Raw genomic sequence first — 21,921 nt, forward strand, 5'->3', positions numbered from 1 at the left:
TATCCCTGTCTCACTGTCTATAAAACTTTCCTGTACATTAATCAGTGCAAACCTTTCACAAATTGTGTCTCAGCCATATCACCTCATGTCCAGCAAGCAAATGCCACTCTCTTCATACAAAACATTCCAAAGTCATGATATCCCCCCCCCCCCCCCAATTCATTGTCAACTCTGCCTTCTCATGATGTCGTCTGTTTCCACATAAGGAGCTCTGGCGTATCCAGTATTGTTTATCTGTTTCAAAAGGATAGATAATCTTCCCATTTGAAGGAAATGCGAGCTAGATATACTAGGTGGTAGATGTCGTGAATACAGGAGGTCCCTGGGCTACAGACAACCCGCTTTACACATTCCATACTTACGAATGGGCTCCCCATAAGGATAATTAATAAGTAAATAATTAAATTAATAATTTGTGAACTAGTTTCTTTCATGCATGTAAACAAACCTGCACTTCGTCACATTATTAAAACAGCTCTTCCAGTTATTTGGAAGTCAAATTTAAGGGCCTGGGTCACCCTTGCCATGTTTCAAGATTTGTTCTCAAACTGTTTTATTCCTGCTGTGTAACGTTATTGAACATTATTTTCACCCTAATGTAGAGGTCATATTTTTACCACCCAATACTACATCATTGCTACAGCCAATGGACAAGAGAGTCATTTCTGCATTTAAGGCTTATTACTTACAGTGTGCATTCCGCAAGTAGTCGGGCTACGGAAGATGATGTGATGACCTTGAGAGAGAGAGTTCTGAAAGAAACATCCATGATGCCATCAAAAACATTGCTGATTCTTGGGAAGAAGTGAAGCAATCAACAATTAAAGGGATGTGGAACAAACTGTGCCCTCAATTCTGTGATTTTCATGTCTTCACAGAAGACATTGCTAAAGCCAGAAAAGCTGTGGTGGATAGTGGCAATGCACTGCAATTGGACATCAATGAAAATGATTGACTTACTAGAGTCCCATTCACAAGAATTAACCAATGAAGACCTTATGGAGATAGAGAAGCAGCTGACAGAAACGCATGAACACGAAGAATCAGAAAATACAGAGCCAAGAAAATTTATGACGAAAGAATTAGCTGAGGCCTTTCATCTCATTGCAGCAGGATTTGCTAAGCTCGAGGAGCAAGATCCTACTTTCAGCAGTTTACCGTTCAATTAGTGAGAACATCAGCTGCTACAAGGCCATTTATGATGAAAAAAAGAAAAAGGCTGTGCAAACAACTAGATACCTTTTTCAAGAAATCGACTTCAGTGGTAAGCTTCCCTCCTCCAGAAACAGAATCAAATTCTGAATCTTCAGCACCAGGTCCATCCTCTCTATCACTCTCCATTATCATCTTCCGATTAATGTTTGTCTGTCTTCTTGCCTCAGAAATGCCCCTTTCAATAAACAAGACATTGATGCAACCTTTAATATTCTTTTTTGAAATTTCTCCTATCTAAACGTTTTTATGTTCTGATTGTTTGAAAGAAAGAGCACAGTTTCTGTAACTTATTATTACAGTATTACTGTATTATTATTGCTACATATGAGCCATTATAGTATTGTTGTTATTATTACCGCATATGCGCTGTTCATCAGAGATCCAAGTTACATACAAATCCAACTTAGACTGCCTGTACTATGTTTGGTCCGTATAGCATTCCACCACTTTCGGTGTATTGCCCACCAGTTGTATACATATGCTGTAACCCATTTTTGCATTCCTGAATTCAAAACCTTACATTCTACTTTGTTAAACTGATAGTATGCTGACACTGCCTGTCTGTTCATGTCCTTTTTACTCCTCATAGTTCTGCCTCCCCACCAATATTGCATAAAATGCAAATACTGTGTATATTCCTATCTAAAACTACTCTCAGTAATAATCATTGACATCTAAGTTAAACAGCGATGGTTCTGAAATAGACCTTTGTGGCACCAATAGTGACTTTGTTTATCAGGATGCAGCCTTCCCATATACTCCTTGCTGATACCACCAGATCTTCAGTTTATTAGTCTGTTATTTAATTCAGCCCTGTCCCAGTTTAAATATTAACTTGTTTTTTTGGCAGTCTGTTTAAGTCATCTTCTTATCTACAAACATCCAATATTTGTGAATGGGGGAAAAATTTATTTTTTCAGTGCCCTTTTCATCTTCTGAGATGCCAAGAGTTTGTCATTGTTTTTTATTTATATGCATACTAAATGAGTGTAATATTTTATGGTAATTTTATTTATTTATTATTATTATCATTTTTAGGAACTTGGCAAGATGTTGTATGGCCAGATGACTGGACAGCTGTGACACGAGATGGTAAGAGATCTGCACAATTTGAGCAAACCTTACTTGTAACTGAAACAGGATGTGATATACTAACAAGGCGATTAGATAAGGATGGCAAGCCCTATTTTATGGATACATAGTCTAGTGCGGCTATGTGGAATTTGAAAGTTACTCAAGTGCATCGGAATTGAAGAAATTATATTTTGAGGCAATTTAACATGTAATTTGATCTCATGCAGAAGTATCATGAGATTACCATTTGGATAGTTTGAAAATTTTGGGATATTGTATAGTTAAATATTAAATTTTGTTAAGAGGAGTGAATTACCAAGTTGAATGGTAATGTATGCAGTATAAATATACCGCCTTAGTTCCAAAATCAGAATTGCTAGGGAGAAAAATGCTTAAAAAAGCAAATAAGTGTTTCATAAACCACTGGTGGGAAGCTACAGTCATTCAAAGTTTTGAAGGTATTGGAATCACTACACTGATCCACTTCTTTCCCTTCCACCAGTTTATTAATAAGAAATATGAAAAAAAAATTATATTAGTCCTTCTATACTACTGTATAATAGATGTAGAATCTTTGTTGTGTTTGCCTATTTTACAGTCAAATGCACATAAACATGTATAAATGAAATTGTATAGATACGTTTACTTCAAAGCTATTTTGATAAATAACTTGAGTAATTTAATTGTATTATACAGTGTTTGTGAATATTTCTGAAATCACTCATTAGGAATACATTGTTAATTTAAAATTTTCACACTTGAAATATTAATTATTAAACATTCAAATGTTAATCATTCATATATTTAATGTGAAATACACTTCTATTAGGAATTTGGTGATAATATTTAAATATTAAATATAGGCCCAAAGTTTTACGAAAGCAGCTATAAATTTCAGAATACATTAGAAAAAATTGTTCAAATAAAAAAAAAAAAAGAGAGAGAGAGATTTTTTAATTGTTAACTCTTGATTATCGAGTTACTTGAGAAAGGTCTACTTACTGGCCAAGTAATTGACTATACAGGCTGATAGTACTTTTTGGGGGAGTCAGTTAACATGCATTAACTCATTCAAGGCCTTTTTTGAGGACTGGATAATTGAAAAGCTATATTTCAAAGTGTTTTCAGTTCAGTATGTCATTCCGAATTTTGACCCACTTCTTTTATTAGTTGACAGGAATAAAATTTCTTAATCTAGGATTTCTAGTTCCTTGAAGAACTGGAGTAAACAAAATTATTCTAATTTATGCCCCTGTAGTTTTAAATAGACATTCTAGAAGGGACAGAAAAAGTTATTATGCTATGTACGCTTATATTTTAGATGAAATATTATGAAACACGTTAAATACAAATAACTGAAATCCTTGATTTTAATCTTATATTATTAAACGAAGATCTCCACAGCAATATTTATCTAGTTCTGCTGAATAAAGAATAAATACACAGTGCTGAAGATAATCACTAGCAGACAATTGAACCATTTTTTTGTGAATTGCTATTTTTATCTAGAGTAAGGGAATATTCAGCTGGTTGGTGGAAGTCAAGAGAAGTTAGAATTATTAGGTCATGTGATTTTGCTTGAGAAATGGAAGACATGGTGATAAATTTGTCTCCTTCTCAGACTTAAAAATTAAAATAATGAAATGATATATCTTCTGTAATAAATTATATACTTCAGAAAATTGAGACTAGTAACCAAATTTTTCCTAAAATATTGCTTTCATTTAATCTTGTTTGTAATTTTCCCCCTCTGTTAAAATGTTCCCATTGGAGACATTTGCTAAAAATTAATTTGTTAAACTTATAAAATAGTTTGTTTTAAAACTGTGAAATGGAATAGCTAAAGTTTTCATTTTTTTTCCAGATAAACATTGATTATTTATTAGAATATAAAAGAATATATTCTTTTAATTTTGACCGAAATCATTTTAATTTTTTTTGAAATCCAGTGTTGGGCCTTTTTTCTGCTTTTTTGCCCTTTTCACATATTTTTAGCCTCTTCTGATCTGATAAGCATCCAAGGTTTCATTATGCAAGATTATTCACTTGCATAATGGTCTTATATGGTCTCTATTTTTCACAAAGTATCAGTTTGTGTATTTTACTATATGGTGTGTGTGTGGGGGGGGGGGGCTTGATTTCCTCTAGAAGCATAACTGTCTCATATCTATGCTATTTTCCTCCATTAAATTGTTAAGTGATATTTTCAAGTGTTTTTTTTTTTTCCTTCTTTCTCCCATTATATCCTAATTAGCATTTCTTTCTTGAAAGTTTCAGTAGCAGATACCATATTCTTAGTAATAAGAATTGCACTTTCATGATGTAATTATGTCCTTTTGTGAATACTTTAATGTAATTTGCTACTAAATAAATACTAAATGTATGAAAATTAATATTTCTCTACATGTAAATCTCAGCTTGTTTTTTTATGGATAACATCTACATTACTGACATTGAGTTGTAAAAAATCTGGGAGTAGAAATAGGGTTGTGTCACATTTTTATTGAGGTTAAAAATGGCATTCACTGTATAAAATATATTTTTGTATGTGGAACAAATTATTTTTTTTGTCCAGTTTGACATTTACACATTTCCTTTTCAACCCTCCTATTTCCCAAAAGCATGGAAAATGTAGGTGCATATTAATTTATATGCATTGAGTAAAATTGCTAAAATGCATTTGGTATTGTAATTTACATAATTTATGTAAGATATGTAAAATAACTATAATTCTTAAATAGAAGATCAGAGAAACTGTAGAACTGACTGGAACAAAGAACTAGCACAATGTGGAGAGTAATTTATTTGGTTCTTATAGATGTTAGTGATTTTTTTTATTCATTTATTTTTCATTTCTTCAAATTACTAAAAGAGGTAAAAAAAAAAATCTCTACTCACTGGTTGAGAATGATTACCTCTTTAAAAATTGAATCATTCATACTTGTTCTTTGATTTCTTATGAGTGAGAAATTTGTTTTTCCAGGAGTGAGGATTAATATGTAGATGAACAAGAATTTTTTAATAGCTGCTTTTTTCAAATGTGTAGTCAATTGATGACAAAAAAGGCCCGTAAGGTACTATTTATTTATGGACAGGATTCAAGTAATGGAATAAAAAATTGTTTCTACTATATATTTGCATCAAATTCATGCATACACATGTCCTATTTATACTTTTCATCATAAACTACATCTATCAGTTCTCTGGTCCATGTTTTTTTTTTTAATAATAACAGAATAGTTTTAAGAATTTAATCACCACACATGTATATAAAATAGCATCCTTATTTGAAACTAAATTTCATATGTTATTTAAAATTGAAACACAGAAGGATATTAAGTAAAGGAACAGTGTTCATATTTTCCTTGTGAATAATTTTGTTCATTCCCATTAGACAATTTCTCATATTCATTTTTCAGAACTTCGGAAAATTGTAATCTGAATTAAATTTTTTTAAAGTGACATGTCTTGTATTCTTCTTATTATTATTATTAGAGTACTGCCATTAGTGGACATTATTTTCAGATAATTGAAGGTTGATTTTGGTATAAAGAACATTCAAAATAAATACAGTATGATCCTGAATATGGTATGTGTCATTCATTTCATCAACAATTTACCTAACAATCACAACATTCTATACAAGTACTTAATTGGAACATACAGTTGTAAGGGAGGAAACTAAACCAGTAATTTTTTTATAAGTTGACATACTGTGTAGTGTTTTTATGGTTGTACTTTGTTAATTTTAGTTCACTAATTGATCACTAGTGCAGTCCATGTTATTACTACAAGTGTTACCTGATAGCAACAAATTAATGGTGCCAGTATCATAGATACATACATAGTGACCATTTAAGAGATAACATCAAATATGCTATCCTAATTGTGTGGATATTAATATAATATTCTCCAACCAACATGCTGCAGGTTTAAATTATGTTATGGACATGGATGTTCATGATTATCTTTAGGTGAAATACAAATTTCATTGCCTGGTGTGAGACCACCATTGCCTTTACTGGAAGCTCCTGAAGTGCTTGTGGCTTGAAAAAGGATTTCCAGATTATATACAAAATAATTGATAAATTTAAAAAAAAAATTGTATTATAAAATAATTAAAAGAATCCTTAGCCCAATGATAGTACTATTAGTTTAAAACTTCTAAATGGATTTACAGGAAAAAAACAAAATAAAAACACTTAATTGATTCTTTAGAATGGCCAGGACGTTAAATCTAAGTATTTGAAAAGACTCCACAAGTATACACCCTGAGGTAGACAAAACCTTGAAGTTCCATCAGATTTTCACATATTTGAAGATGGGCATAAGGATCACTTATGAATATTTTGTTTCATTGCATCGCAGGGGATATTGAGTAAGATTAAAATCTAGTGATTGTGGTATGGGAAATATTAAAATACATTTGCTGTTGTTAGTAATTCCTGAACGATATGGGCTTGGTGTTGTTCCACACGTCCTGTTGGAAGTGTCCCTGTGCAAGGTATGTGGTAAATATGAATGGGTTGAGTGATGCTCAGGTTGAAAGCACTATTCCTTCTACTTGGAGGAATTGAGACCTAGGGCTTGCTAGGGAAAATATTCTCAGATCATCACTCCACATTGTTGCACATTGTTTGAATCAATATAAGTGAATTGTGGTTTTGTATTATATTGCTCATCTTCCAACTGCATGAAACTGCTGTTTCCTTAGCCATGTTTTTGATGGATGTGCATGGAATTCTTTTAGTGTCTACTTTTATACATTGTTCAGTACACAGTCCAGTGAATAGGACATGCTGGTATTCTTTGCAGTTCTTGGTGTTGCATCACAATCATTTGACAAGTTGTAACATGCTGATTCTTCATCTCCCTTGTGATCAGTGTTTTGTCACATGTTCATTCTATTTATGATACTATTCTTGGTATACCTGTTGCTTCCATCCCAACAGGACAACAGTTTCAAAGATGTTAACACCACCCCATCTGGCTTTCACTTGCCCATTATTATGGGCAGATGCTGATACTAATGACTCATTCTTTAGTCTCATGTTATTGGATGATTCCAGTTAGCATGAGATTGTGAAATACTTCAGCTACCAAGTGTGTATTCACATGTAATCATATCTAAACCAGCTTTGAAGTAATATCTTCATTTGGTTATAGTAGAATTTGTGTTTAGAAGAGATAACATACTTTGTTAGATTAAATTTATCCAAATGATAGAATCTCCATTATTTGCTTTAATTGCATACCTAGAAATGAAAAGACTTATGAGAAGGCAGGAATGCCAATTCCTCCATTCGTTTAAAAATAGTCTGCAGATTACATTTTTGAAAACTTTGGTTGTACATTTGGGATAAGGAAAACTTCATAATGAGTGAGTTCTCAATAAAAGTTGATACTAATTGGAACTACACTTGAGGCAGTATGGCTTGTAATTAATTATTGGTGGTTATTTTTTTAAAATGTGATGGCTGTTTTCTTGATGCCTTGCTTCTGAGCTAGATAAGATCTGTGATTATATCTGCTAGTACATGTAGAAAGGTGTTATATTTGGAAGGTTAATCACATATCTTAAAAAAGGTGGCTGCTTAAGGATCAAAGCTTAGCTAACTAGGAAGCCTCCATGTAGCCTTTTTAAGGAATGCAGAGAACCAACTAAGGCTTCTGACCTTATGTCCAATCCTCACCCTAGCAGGATGTATCCCCCCTGGATACTGAATGAAGGCCAGCAATTTGGAGTTTCAGCAACTAAACCTAATGTCAAAAGACAACAAAATGGCATGCCAGCTGTGGAATCCCTGATCAAGCTTCTCCCCATTTATTTTGTCAGGGAGCTAGGGTGGAGCAAAAAAAATCAGCTAATGGAACAAAAATAAAAATAACAGTGGAAATCTAGATAGCTGCAACAATGGGAAAGAGGCCGAACTAAATGGAGTATTACCATTGCACAATTGACGTTAGTGAAGCAAAGACAAAAAGCAGAAAAGGTTCTAAATAGCTACAAGATGTTATATTCAGGCATTGATGAGAGAAAGGAAAGAGTAGCTATAGTCTTCAATGTGAAACAGATAATCTTGAGTGGCAGGCAAAATCAAGTAGTGATGTATGTAAGCATTAAAATGGGAAGTTGGATAAAAATCTTTGTGCACAAGATCTATGGATGAAGTGGACGAATATTTCGAAGTCAGAGAAGGCGGCTCATATAAAAACAAAAGTTGGTACTTAGAGATCTAAACAGGAAATCTACATGTAGAAATTATTTGCGAAAATTAGGAGAAAAGAAAGCTAATAAAGCGAAGTACCTGCTGGATTTCTGTTCAGAACAGACAGGTCATAACATGATGTAATATAAAGATGCACAGAAATTTACAGGAGGAGCACGTGCAAGAAACAGGACTAAATTCACACTTAAGTCAATGTGGATATGATAGCTTTGTGGCAGTTCAGGATTACAGTATACATAGAATTTGAAATAGGATGTGATCACCATTTAGTTATAAGCAGAAATAGAATTGCAGAAAATTTTGAATATATACAGAGTTAAGCATCTCTTAGAAATGAGCTGTACACTAAGTACATATTATTGGAAGAAAAATGGAGGTGTGAAAACAATACTGAAAGCTTGGAGGCTCATGGGCATATTGAAAACATTGGTTGATGGATGTGAAGTCATCAAGGAACTTATTAAAACTTGTCAACACATGCCCTAGAGAAAATATAAGCAAACACTGCAAAAGTAACTAAAAAGTGAAGATTTTGGTAATGTAGAAGATAAATATCATCGTTATCCATGGGCTCACTGCCCGTTAGTGTGCGATGCTTCCTTCACTATCTTCTTCCACCTTTCTTTGTCCATAATACCAAACATGAATGTCTTTATCTTCCAGTCCTTGCTCATTCTGCAGATGTGTCCAAATAATTGCAGCTTCAGTTTTATAATCTGCATTAGATTCTCCTTTGATTGTATCTTCCAATAGAGCTCTTCATTTGTGACTTTCTCTACCCATTCTATTCTTAGAATCTTCCTGTAACATGTTCTTTCAAATGCCAAAATTCTTTTTCTTGATTCCTTATTTATTACCCATGTTTCAGATCCATACAGTATACTGCTAAAGATGCATGTTTTCAGTACTCTTAGTTTTGTTTGGAGGCTGATCACTACTTTTCCACGTTATCCGTAGTCTTCAGATTTGTTCTTCCCTTTGTAATCCTGATCTTTATTTCTTTTTGACAGCCCAAATCATGTCATTTTACTCCCTAAATATATGTGAATTGATCTACATTTTCTATATCAATTCCATCCACTTGTATCTTTTGTTTCGTGTTGTTCTCATCAAATATCATTGTCTGTTTTTCCAAGTTCATAAGTCCAGATATTTTCCCTTCCTCATTTAACAGTTTCAATGTTTTTTTTTTTTTTTTTTTTTTTTTTTGTAGTTCTCTTTTGCCTTCAATAATAACAATGTGATCTGCAAATCTCAGATTGTTAATTCGCATCCCATGCACTGGTATTCCTTTTGCACCTTCATTCTATCCATTGCGATGAAAATGCTTGGTGATATTGGGTCCCTCTGATTGTTTTAAACCATTTCCCCAAATCATTACCTATTCTAACTGCTGCAACTGCATTCTTATAAACATAGCTATTAGTTTTCTATCAATTCCATAGCATTCAAGCACTGCTAATAATGTCACTTTCTGGTCAATACTGTCAAATGGCTTCTGAAAATCAAAGCAAGCGTATATGTTTTTGCTTTTGCTCCTAGCTTTCTTTGCTATTAACTGCATTTTCAAAATCTGTTGAATTGTAGTTCTATCTTTCTTAAATGCTGCTTGTTTGTCTGCAAGGTATGCTTCCAACTGTGTTCTCAATTTTTCTGTCAATATCAGCACCACCACCTTACCAAGATGACATGTCAAGGAAATTGTTCTATAATTTTTACATTCTAGCTTATTTCCTTGTATAATGTCACTAATATCGATTTCACACACTCCTCTGATATTTTCCCTTTCTTCCATACCATATTACATGGTGCTTTTCTGTAACCATACTTTTGCCACCATATTTAATCATTTCTTCAGAGATGTTATCATTACCAGCACTCTTGTTGTGTTTTAGCCGTCCTATTTCTTTTTCTACCTCTCCTCTTAAAATGTCCATATCATACTCATTACCTGGTGGCTGCTTCAATTCTTCAGGCAGTTTCCCAACACTATAAATTAGTTTTTCTTCACATAACTCACTATAGTATCTTGTCAGCCGCTGTACAATTTTATCTTTATTCATCAATACTTTGCCTTTTTCATCTTTAATTGTGGTCTGTTTTGGTTGCCACCTTTTATTAATGTTCTAATCATTTTGTATACCACCTTAGTTTTATGCTCTCCATAGTGCTGTTCTATATTATTGCATTGAGCTTCTAACCATTTCGTCTTATCCATTCTGATTGCTTTTTTTTTTCTCCTCATTACACTTTCTTCTCTATTGCTCCTCTATTTGTTCTGATGTATCACTTTTTATCTTCAACATTCTTTTCTCCTGTACTAAATTCAGTGTTTCTTGTCTAATCCACTTGTTGATCTCTTCTAGTACTGTTTCTTCAAACTGCGTCTTCTATTGCCTTCATTATTCCTTTCACTCTTAGATTCGAATATTTTTTCTTTGCCCATAACACAGAAAACACAGCTCTGTACCGTCTTCCTATTTCTGCTTCGCTTATACTTGCTGTATCTCTTCGTTTCTGATGATGGGATTTATATTTTCTTTTTAATTTCAACTTTATGTTTGCAATCGCTAAACCATGATCCGAATCTGTATCTGCTCCTTGAAAAGTTCGACACTGCTGTGCTGATGTCATCCATCTGCTTTTAATCAATCATATCGATTATGTTATTGCTTTTCCCATCATTTGATCTCCACGTCCATTTTCTACAGTCCTTTTGTTGGAATCTTGTGTTACAGATCATCTCGTGGTCCACAGCAAATTCTAACATTTTTTCACCTCGTTCATTTCGTTCTCCAAAACTATATTTTCCCATGACGCTTTCCTATCCATCACTTATCTATTCTGACTTTGACGTTTCAATCTCCAATAATAATTCAACAATACCAAAGCAATCTTGCTTTGGTATTGTTTCTATTCACTGTCAGATCTTTGTAAAAATAAATCAATATCCTCATCTGTGCTGTCAGATGTGGTGCATATATCTGGGATATTAAATGGTTTTGCTTGAAATCTTGCTGCTGTGATTCGTTCATTGATTGGTTTGTAGCCTAACAGTGCCTCTAGCTCTTTTATTAAGAAGGAAGCCAACTCTTGCTTGGTGTCATGCCATGACCATATGACTTCGCATCCATTTATCTTTCCTGATGGTGTCCATCGCATCTCTGCCACTCCTAGTATATCACACCGATATGTCTTCATTTCCTCGCGAAGTAGTTCTAGCTTTCCTGACATCCAAAGTTTCCGTGCATTCCATGTTCCTACTGATAGTACTTCTGTTAGTTTCTTCTGTTTCCTTTAGGTATCCCACTTTTCGATTCAACCCCGATCACTCGATTAGTATCGCGGACCTTGTTCATCCGTGCTATGTCCGAGCCGGCATGTTTTGGCTGTTGATCGTATAGGCATCAGATATCAATCGTGTTTTTTCTTTACAGTCAGAGCGTTGACACTCATTTGGCCGACCCTCCTCCTTTATTCAGGCTTGGAACTGGCATGAGACCCTTAAGGATCCCATGGCAGAGTTAAGATAAAATATTCTGTAAGCTATTGAATAAATTACAAAATGATGAAGGAAAGTGTGCTTTGAGATTATATACAGAGTAAATAGCTTGAAAGCCAGATGAAGGGAGTGTTAGAACAGTGAAAGAAAATATGCAAGAAAAAGTAATTAGGCATACAATACAATGCAATACTTAAGATAGAAAGAGCAATCAAAAACCTGTGATGGGGAATGCAGCTGGATTATATGATATTCCTCCAGAAATGCTCAATATGGATTTATAAAGGTTTTGTGGGGGCTGAACTGCATAATTCAGAAGGCATAGAAGGTCAAATTCCAAATCATTGGAGTAGAGTTCAGTACCATCTGTAAAATGGAAGAAAAACAATGTGAGAATTATATAGGAATTTCCTTCCTGAATGTTCCAGATAAGACATGCGAGAAAAAATTCAGAAAAGGCTAAGAAAAATTGTTTAAAAGAAACTTGCAGAACAACAAACTGACTTCAAGCCAAACTTTTACTTTACGGAATATATATATTTAAGAAATGAGAATATGAATAGAATCTAAGTGTTGTAGATCACTAAAAGGCATATGACAAGGTTCCAAGAGAAAAGTTGTTCAAAACACTGCAATTACAGTGGTTTCCATGAATTAAGGAGCAAAGAAAAGTCACGATAACCCCTACAATGGAAGAAACATCTGAAAGATACATTACTTAGAACGTGATATTGAGTGTCTGGTTATCATAACAAATGAGTCATTGCATGAAAGCTGACATGTTGGATTGGTTTTCCAATTCCAGTGAGAAGGCATTTGTGAAAACACAATGCTTATGGCTGTAACCGATGAATTCAGATGGTAAGTCATCGTAAGACAAGAGACTGCCAAAAGTCAGGTGGAGGTAGATGGTTGCATGCGAGTCGTTCGTGATTCACAGAATATGGAACCAATTCTGACAGTCAAAAATAGAATCCTGGAGATACAGTGAAGGCTGCAGCCACAGTGGGTGACCGTTTATCTTCTTGCCAAAACAGTAGGGCTATCCCGAATTGGCTATGTTGCGACCCCATGTCGGCAAAACGAACATTGATATCTGCTTCCACAGATGCCAATGTTTATAGTGCATAGAGGTGGTCTGTAAGCCAGGTGATTTTCTCAGCATTCCCCTGTTCCCACATCACAGGAGAGAACATTGAAATGAGCCAGACTGCATCGACTGGACCCAAGACCAACGGGGTCGATATTGTTCACAGATGAGTCCTGATTCTCTACAAAGCGATATTAGGTCTGCTCTAATCTAATGAAGAGAACCAGTAACACGTCATCATCCCTCTAAAACGTTTTTTCAACCATTGTTCTCCATATATCCATTTGTTACTGAATTAAAGTATTTACAATTTTTGTGGAAGTATCTTTCACATCTCATATACTACTTGTCAGCTAATTGCATAAAAATCCATCATGCACTTTTTGATTTATCTTTGTTTTATTTTGTTTCTTAATTTATGAAAACGAGTGTAAATAGGGCATTGTACCCAGCGATACACAACTCATATTGAAGTTGTCAATCAGCGTGTAGAACTCAAGGAGGTGCAAGACGATAATTTGAATTAAAATCAAATGAATAACTTTACTGTCACTCATCTATATGAACCAGATTAGGAAGGAAAGTGGCATTAAACCCTGATATCGAAATTTGAGAAGTTAATCTTAGTTTCCTTTTGCAGATAATTTTATTACTATTAAATACATTATGCAGGATTCCTTAACTAAAAATATCTCTATAACAAATAATGAATGAAAATCGGCAATCAAAAGTGGAAAACCATAAATAAGCAGGAATAGAGGAAACCGAAGGAACAAGTAAAGCATTTCAAATATTTAAGCAGATATTTGTGAAGATGGCAAATTAAATATGGAAATGGAAAATAGAATTAACAAGAGTGGTATGGTAGGGAGTTAACTGAATAAATTTATATGGAATAAAAGAGAAATTAGAACACTACCAGTATATAAGACTGTGTTCACGTTTTAAGATGTCGATCTGAGAGTTGAGTTAGAAGTAGGACAGCTGATCAAAGATTGAGACCACAGATGAGAACTGAGAATTATTAGGGGAGCAAATAAGTGGCATAAATGGAAGAATCATATAAATGAAGATGTGAACTTGGCATTGTTTGCATTCAAAAATGTGTGAACAGAACGTATGTGTGAATTTCAAGTGATATGGTTACTGACCCAGAGGAAAACCAAGATTTAGGTGGATTGTTACAGTCAAAAGTACCTTTGAAAACTGAAATATAAGAACTGATAATGTTGGAGTTCTGGCAGATAGACTAATTTTGAGGAAAATTGTTGATGTGAAGTTAGTAATGATGCATACCGCTCATGTAGAGCAATTATAGTATCCTGTACACCCCCCCTTCAGAGTACATATGAGGAATCTGATTATCTGAAAAAAGGCAGATATGCCCTAGACTGCTTGTCTAGGGCACATCTGCCTTTTTTATTATATAGTGGTACAAGATGTGGTTCTGTAGATTCCATGATCTTTTCTTTCATTATTTGTTTTCTTTATATATATTTGTTTTCTTTATTTTTTTGATTTAAATATCGTCCATGAAAGTATAAACCTGCAGTACATCAGCGCTGTTTATGATTTAAATCTCAGATAATCTTTAGATATTATAAGCCTCTAAAGGGCTTGGATAAGCAGACTGGTGGCCTTGCGCTGGGCAACGAAATCTATCCAACACTCGAGGTAAGGTAGTCCTTACTTTGTGTGTTTTTGCTTTACCTTACTTTGCTGGTCTGTTTAGTGTTAGTATGGAACAAAGAAAATGAGTACAGCCACATACAGAAGGTTCAGTTTAATAGGTAAAATAATCTATTAGTAAGTAGCATTTAGCTCCCAGAACAATAGTACAGGAACAAGGCTTCTGTAAAATGCAACTGAATTTGTATTGTGACCAGTATCCTTGTGCCTTCAACTGACTGAAGTCCATGCACCAAATAATTAAGGCCGTACTTGCTAACATGTTCCTGTACCTACTAAACGAATCATTACATTTGTGTATGTATATATGTATGTTTAATTGTTTCTCCTTCAAAACCAACACTTCTCACACAATACAAGGTGTATGGTAGCCAATATCTATGTTATTTCTTTGGCCAAGTTATTTTGCCCCTAGGTAAAGTTTACAAGTGCGCCACTTATTTTATAAACTAAAATGTTTATAATTGATATTAAACAAAATAAAATTGTCTTTCAGGTTAAATTAATAGAGCTTTTCTTTATTTTCTTTTTAATAAATTTGAAAATTCTCTGTTATAATTCATTTACAAAAAAGTTATAAATTACCGAAATTTATTTATTATTATTATTTGACACCTCCAGGGAGTCCAAGGACTCATCGAGGGAGACTGTGCCAACAGCATCGAACGATTGTGCCCCTTCCAACTACTAACCGCGCTCAAACTTACTTAACTGAGCCATTAGTAGCAGAGGCGCTACCAATCGATATTTAAAGATGTTAACGTTTTAAAATATTTATCTTAACTGAATTTTAAAATACCGTGGTGCTCCGCGAGAAGGAGCACCACAACTGCGATGCAGTCGAAATGTTGAGAACCGAACGTGGCGACGCCGCGTTCGTTGCATTCGATGACCGTAGCGCCTGTGTAGCTCAGTGGATGTGGCGTTTGCACACCACGGCGCTTGACCGCACGAAGGAAGACTTCTTGGTTTCGAATCTAGTCGGCGACTAGAAGAAATTTTTCCAAGCCTTTTTTCGACCGGTTCCCGACTTAGTTGATCTCTGGCATGGGAAAACAGAATTTTTTCTCCTGGAAAATCGGTTTTTTCGTCCCTTAAACTCAAGAAAATCGACCGTAGAACCCACGTTATTTCAGACATTAAATACGAATGTTAAGGTTAGGGATCACGAGATAGCGACACTTGTTGAGCTGTCTCTCTTCACTATGTGCTGCTCAATTAGTGATAGACTTGGGCCAGCTATCTCTGATTGGGTACCACTGGATATTGAACTGCCCACTTAGTCTCCAAAAGTAAGATAGGGCTAAACGGCCTCGCCTACTCCCTATATACGGGAATACTCCCTATATACGGGAATAAAAAGGCGTTAGCTGCTTTAGTTTAGCTGAATTTTAAATAGCGGTAAGTTCAAATCATTTAGGTAAGGAACAAAAAAAGGACCAAGAGTTAAATAGTAAAATAGTGTCATGTGTGACTGTGTGAGGGATAAGGAATCGATACCTAAATCATATATCACTTTAATTTTGATATTTTAGTAAAGTATGAATAAAGCATAGCTTGAAATTTTGTGCCCATTCATGGCTTGCACCCTAGGTGGTTGCCTAGTTTGCCTAAATGGTAGCGTCGGCCCTGGCCACAGTCAAATGTAAACGGCTTCATTCTAGTTTTAAAAAAATATTTAAAAAAATGAAGAAATCTTTAAGATGAGAATTGCCTCAATATCATTATGTAAAAAGACAATTCCGTCCAGTAGTCCATGGCAGTTACTGAGAAAAGGGCTTGCTCTGGTAAGGTTTCTGCTTGGTCTCTGACAGCAGCTGCTTTAAATATGCCAATGAGACTGTGTTAATTCGTAAAAGACTAATTTATATAAGAATTCCCAAGCAGAGTTCTTCATATTCTAAATAGTGTAATACCAAGGTAACTCTCCTGCATTAAGCGTATTCTCTATTTTAAAAGCAATCCATCTTTTCATTTTTTTTGGCTATAAAGCAATATTACATATTTATTATCCATGCTTTTAATAATGAGGCCTCGGGAAACAACGTTAGAATCTAATAGAGCTAGGCCACTGGAGGAAAGACATTGCATAGTACATTGTACCCTTCGATTGGAAAAGGCCTGAGTTCGATTCCCGTCGTGACGAGAGGAATCTTTATATGGACTTTTTCAATTGAAGGTGAGTTAGCCAATCTCATACGGATGTAGCAGAGTTTTTTCTCCCGGAAACTCGGGAGGAAAAAAAAAAGTAGTTCTTTGTGATCCCTCACAAAACTGGCACAAAGGCTCATCGCGGGAGGACACCCACGATGAGTCTTTGGACTTCCTGGAGGTGTCACGAATAATAATATCTTCTTGGCACATCATAAAGTTTGTTTCATTGTTTGTTAATTTCGATCAAGAAAGTAAGCTAGATTATGTGTAATCTATTTTCGTTTTGCAAGCTTGTGATAAATGTGTGAAACAACACCAAGAAAAAAATACTGTTTTCAGCTCGAATCGCACCCCGAAAGTATTTTCCTTTGTGTTTTCTTAGGCCTGTAAAAGCAATAAAGTAGCTTAATATTAACAATTGTATAGTAGATAATTCGATGCTACTGTTATAAAATAATATTAGATTAGGATTACAGTAATAGCACTGGATTATTTAATATACCACTGCTATTATTAAACTAGTATTTTATTACCACAAAAGCTAACTGTGCTTATAATTCTCGAACTTGCCATGACATACTTCAGAAAACGCATACGCACACTATCTTTTATTACTATAAGTGAACACATGGTGCAACGATCGTAAAGAAGTATTTTGAAGTAGACGAAGTTTTCACTAGATTTAATCCGGAATTTCTTACTACTAAAAAATCTATTTAAGCGATTTCTGGATTTAAAAAAAAAAAAAAAAAGTAGTTCTTTGTTGGTTTTTTTCGTAAATTCTAGAAGAAAAAAAAAACATTATTAAAAACATTATCACTTACGAAAGTTTACAGCCTTTACTTAGTGAAAGGGAATTGTTCCTACTCTCGGACCAGACGTTTCTTGAATCACAAAATGTGCTATATTCACGAGAATGGCAAGTTGCGTTTGTCAGCAGTATGTAATAGCAAGCATATTCCGGAAGGCAAATGATATGTTAGTATCGATGAAAAGGAATGCTTCAATTGTGAGGTAACCATTTGTATATTTTGTAATGTTCTCAGCACACGAAAAAAACTCATGCCATTACTACAACCGTTGGCTGGTATCATAAAGCATCGATACACTACCAAATACCTATGACTTCCGGTTCTCGAAAGCTAACCTTACACTTTTTAAAGTAATCTAAATACAGTATCTTCCTTCCATACAACGAAATACCCGCATCAGTACCATACACGTTGGAAAAGAAATGCCGATACCAAGAGCTGCCAATGCCACATCGCATTTTACATGAACCAGAACAGCAAACCTCAGGTCTAGTAACACCTAACCGTCTTCTTATAAAGCATATGCGATAATGTTTAACCGTTTTTTTTTCTTTCTTTCTGCATTCTCAGAGAATTTTGTTTCTTACTTAACAAAAAATCAATAAAGAAATACAAATTTTTTCTTCACTTTTTAGTCAGAAGCCCCTAAAAGTAAATTAATCCCCTTAACTTTTATTGCACTAATGCGATCTTAAAACTGTATTATTTTACAACACTAGCACTAGATTATTATCTAATATATTATTAATTGGTGAGATAATACAACGCATCTTATGTAAGATAAGTTTGAAGATAAAATTTATATAATGTGCTCTTATATACTGTTGATAATTAAGCAGTTTAATAAAAAAAATAATTTAACAAATTGCCAATAGTATGAATTCAAAGTTAGAATTAGAGAAAAAGGCACTTGGTATTCTGTAACATCAGTCCCAAGAGGGGAGTGAAGAGTGCTGAGCGAATTTGACAAGTAGTATGGCTGAAGTTGTGCAGATTGGAGCAGACGTCTGGTGTGCTTTGATTCCATGGAGATTTTGTCATGGTAATAACTATGATGACCTAAGCTTTTGTGCGATAACTTGTGTTTAGAATGTAAACACGGTTCAGTTTAGGGCGTATAATTTCGCTTTGCAATATATATATATATATATATATATATATATATATATATATATATATAAACAGTTTCATACTTTCCAGTTGCACCCCCCCCTCCAACTAATTGTAGGAATATACGATATGCATGTCCCAATAGGTTCGTTTTATAATAACGCCCTATTATAAAATAACATGCCTTATGGCTTTATTTTATTTTATTTTTTATTGTAAATGTATTTTTAGTGCTTTCAATTTGTACATAATGGTGATTCGTTATAATATGTGCGTAGTATGTATAATACAAGTTTTGCTTAACTTTATTTTGCTGTGTTCTGTATTTTATAGAATATTTAACTAAAAAAAATAATAATTTATTGCCATTTTTAGCTAAAAGCCATTAAAATGAATCTTTAACTGAAATTGACGTCACTAATAGCATTTTTTCTGTTAATTGATGTGCAACTGATGTAGCCGCATGGCATTGTGAACGGTTGATCATGCCTTAATAATTTACTAATTTTTTACAATGGAGTGATGCCGAATTTGATATAAAAAAATGGCTACACGATGATTCTGCTGGATTGTACAAAGGTATTTGATAGAATACAACAAGGAACTCTGTTATGCAAATTAGAACAAATTAGTCAATCAAGGCGACGTCGAGAGTTTGCAGGACTATTTAAATAGGCTGTCAGTATGTGCAAAAGATAATGGGTGCCAGTTTAATGTGAATAAATGTAAAGTTATGTATTTTAGGATAAACAGATTACAAGCTGTTTACCATATTGATGGAACTGTTCTCCAGGAAATAGATGAAGCTAGAGATTTAGGGGTAGTGGTAGACAGAGAATTAAAGTGCAGAGGACATATTGCAAAGGTAGCTCAAAAGATTATTTGGTTATTGAAGAAATACTAAGCAGAGATAAAGAAGTTCATGTACATCATATGTTAACTGGAAATTTGCATTGTGTAAAATAAAAACTGATACTTTTTTTTTTTTCAAAATCGCAGTAACTGAACTCTCCTGTTTGAGATGAAAAATCTGATTTTCTGAGAGTGCAAAATTATGCTACCTCAGTAGGAGATTGGTTTCATTTGAAAAGTCACAATCAGGGTTCGTCTTGACCTAGACTGGGTTCGAATCCAACCAAGAGCACACTTCTGAATAGATACGATAGGAAAAATATAGCGAGTGTAAAAAGGATAATAAAAAAGCGAATAATAAAATTTGGCAGGAAATATACAGGAAGATAAGATTAAGAAAAGAAAGGATTAATGCTGGTTCTCTACCAACTAGCATGTCTAGTCGGCATTTCTTCCAACTAAGAAGGTATTCCTTAACAGCGGGAATAATCCCTGAATTTGTCAGAGTAGAGCTTGTTATGTAGAAATCGGTGACATCACCAAGAGAAGACTAGATTAAACACTTTACGCTTCATCCGCCAATTAGTGTCCCATCGCAACTTTTCTTTGACGGATAAAAATGTTTTTCGACATCCATTTACGCAGATGAATTTGCTGTGCACTGCTGCTAGTTTCTGATGAAAGGGGACCGTCGTAATATTTTGAATGTTTCAAAGAAAACTCCTCGTCACCAAATTCCTGATATGTACCGTTAAGGAGCGTACAGAATGCAGTGACAGGTTTACGTAATTAGTAACGTCCTGTCCGCAGTTTTACTCCTAATTAGCCTGTTATCTGTTAAGATTCAAGTATTGTCAGATCTTCTAAGGCACTTTTAATGTGCCACTTCACCTACATCTTGGTCTTCCTCAGGTATCTTTCCTTCCATCCTATCCTTAAGCTCTTGTTTTGCTAAGTTTTCCTCTCTCATTTTGTATAAATGACCATACTACGGGAGATTAGCTCTGCTCACACATTCCTGAATGTTAACAATGTTGTTCTTCCCTAGTTCTTTTCAGAACTTACAAGATCTCTTTCTTAGTGTTTTGACAAATTTCTCTCATATTTCATACAAATTTCTTCAGTTGGAGCCATTGATAGTTAGTGAGCAGGAGGATGTATATGAGGAAATTAGTAGACTCCATATCAGCAAACTGTAGGGCTTGATAGTATATCATCACATGCTTCGACGTACCTCTTTAACATGAGCATTAGATTGGCCTAAGTTCCAAAGCGATGGAAAAAGGGCAAAATAGTTCCTCTTCATAAAGGAGGTGATAAGACTAAGCCTTCGAATTATAGGCCAACCTGCTTGTCTGGAATTCTGTTCAAGATGTTACAGAAATTAGTGAGGACCACGATTCAGAACGGTGTTGACAGCAGCAGAATTCTCTTAGATGGAGAGAATGGGTTTGCTAAAGGAAGATTGTGTTTTAGTAATCTGCTTACTTATTATAACCAGATGATATGTGCATTAGACATGGTGGTTGCATATACAGTGGCATATTTAGATTTTGCAAAAGCCTTTGATAGATTTCCACACGAGGAGCTGGTAGTTAACGTGAACAGATGGGGTTGGATAGTAGATTATGTGTTGGATTGGAGATTGGCAGGCTGATCGGTATCAGCAAGTTGGATATAGGGGACTAACATCTCAGAGGAAGAAAGACTTTAGTGTTGTGTTCCAGGGATATGTTTTAGAGTCGTTGCTGTTTATTTTTTATGTAAATTATTGTAGATTGTAAGGGGCTTGAATGGTGATATTAAGTTGTTTGCAAATGTGACGATTGGGAGTACTATGAGGAATAGAACAATTTTGTAGCCTTGCGAGAAGAATAGGCTGGGGAATGGGCAAATGTGTGAGGTTGATAGTTCAGTGTAACAAGACCTATCTTTCTCATCCGTTTTAGGACGAGTTGAGTCACTCCCTCAATGAGAGAGGTTAATGACAAATTAATGCAGCTAGTTCGTCACTCCTCTGCTGCATCCCCTAAGGGCAGTATTCATGACTGTAATCCGCTTGTGTTCACGGGGCCGGTTTGCGTGCTTGTGGGAGGAAAAACCACAGATAAACTGGGGAGAAAAACCTAGCTGTCCACACCCAAGACCGGCTAACTTGGCTATGACTGAGAAAGATCCTTAAGGTCCTCACGT

General features: G+C 34.7%; 1 protein-coding gene across 1 annotated transcript in view; it reads left to right on the forward strand.

Annotated features, from left to right (window-relative positions):
• Window positions 1-5,874, forward strand: part of LOC150104559 (methionine aminopeptidase 1) — a 172,653-nt gene extending 166,779 nt beyond the window's left edge. The window contains exon 13 of the mRNA XM_090395775.1: window positions 2,254-5,874. Within this exon, the coding sequence (XP_090251901.1) occupies window positions 2,254-2,417 (164 nt within the window). The 3' untranslated portion in view covers window positions 2,418-5,874. The remainder of the gene's footprint in view (window positions 1-2,253) is intronic.
• The last annotated feature ends 16,047 nt before the right edge of the window (window positions 5,875-21,921 follow it).

The sequence above is a fragment of the Typopeltis vanoorti genome, chromosome 7, assembly GCF_054136105.1.
Source record: "Typopeltis vanoorti isolate ZY-2024b chromosome 7, IOZ_Tvanoo_1.0, whole genome shotgun sequence".
Classification (NCBI taxonomy): Eukaryota; Metazoa; Arthropoda; class Arachnida; order Uropygi; family Thelyphonidae; genus Typopeltis; species Typopeltis vanoorti.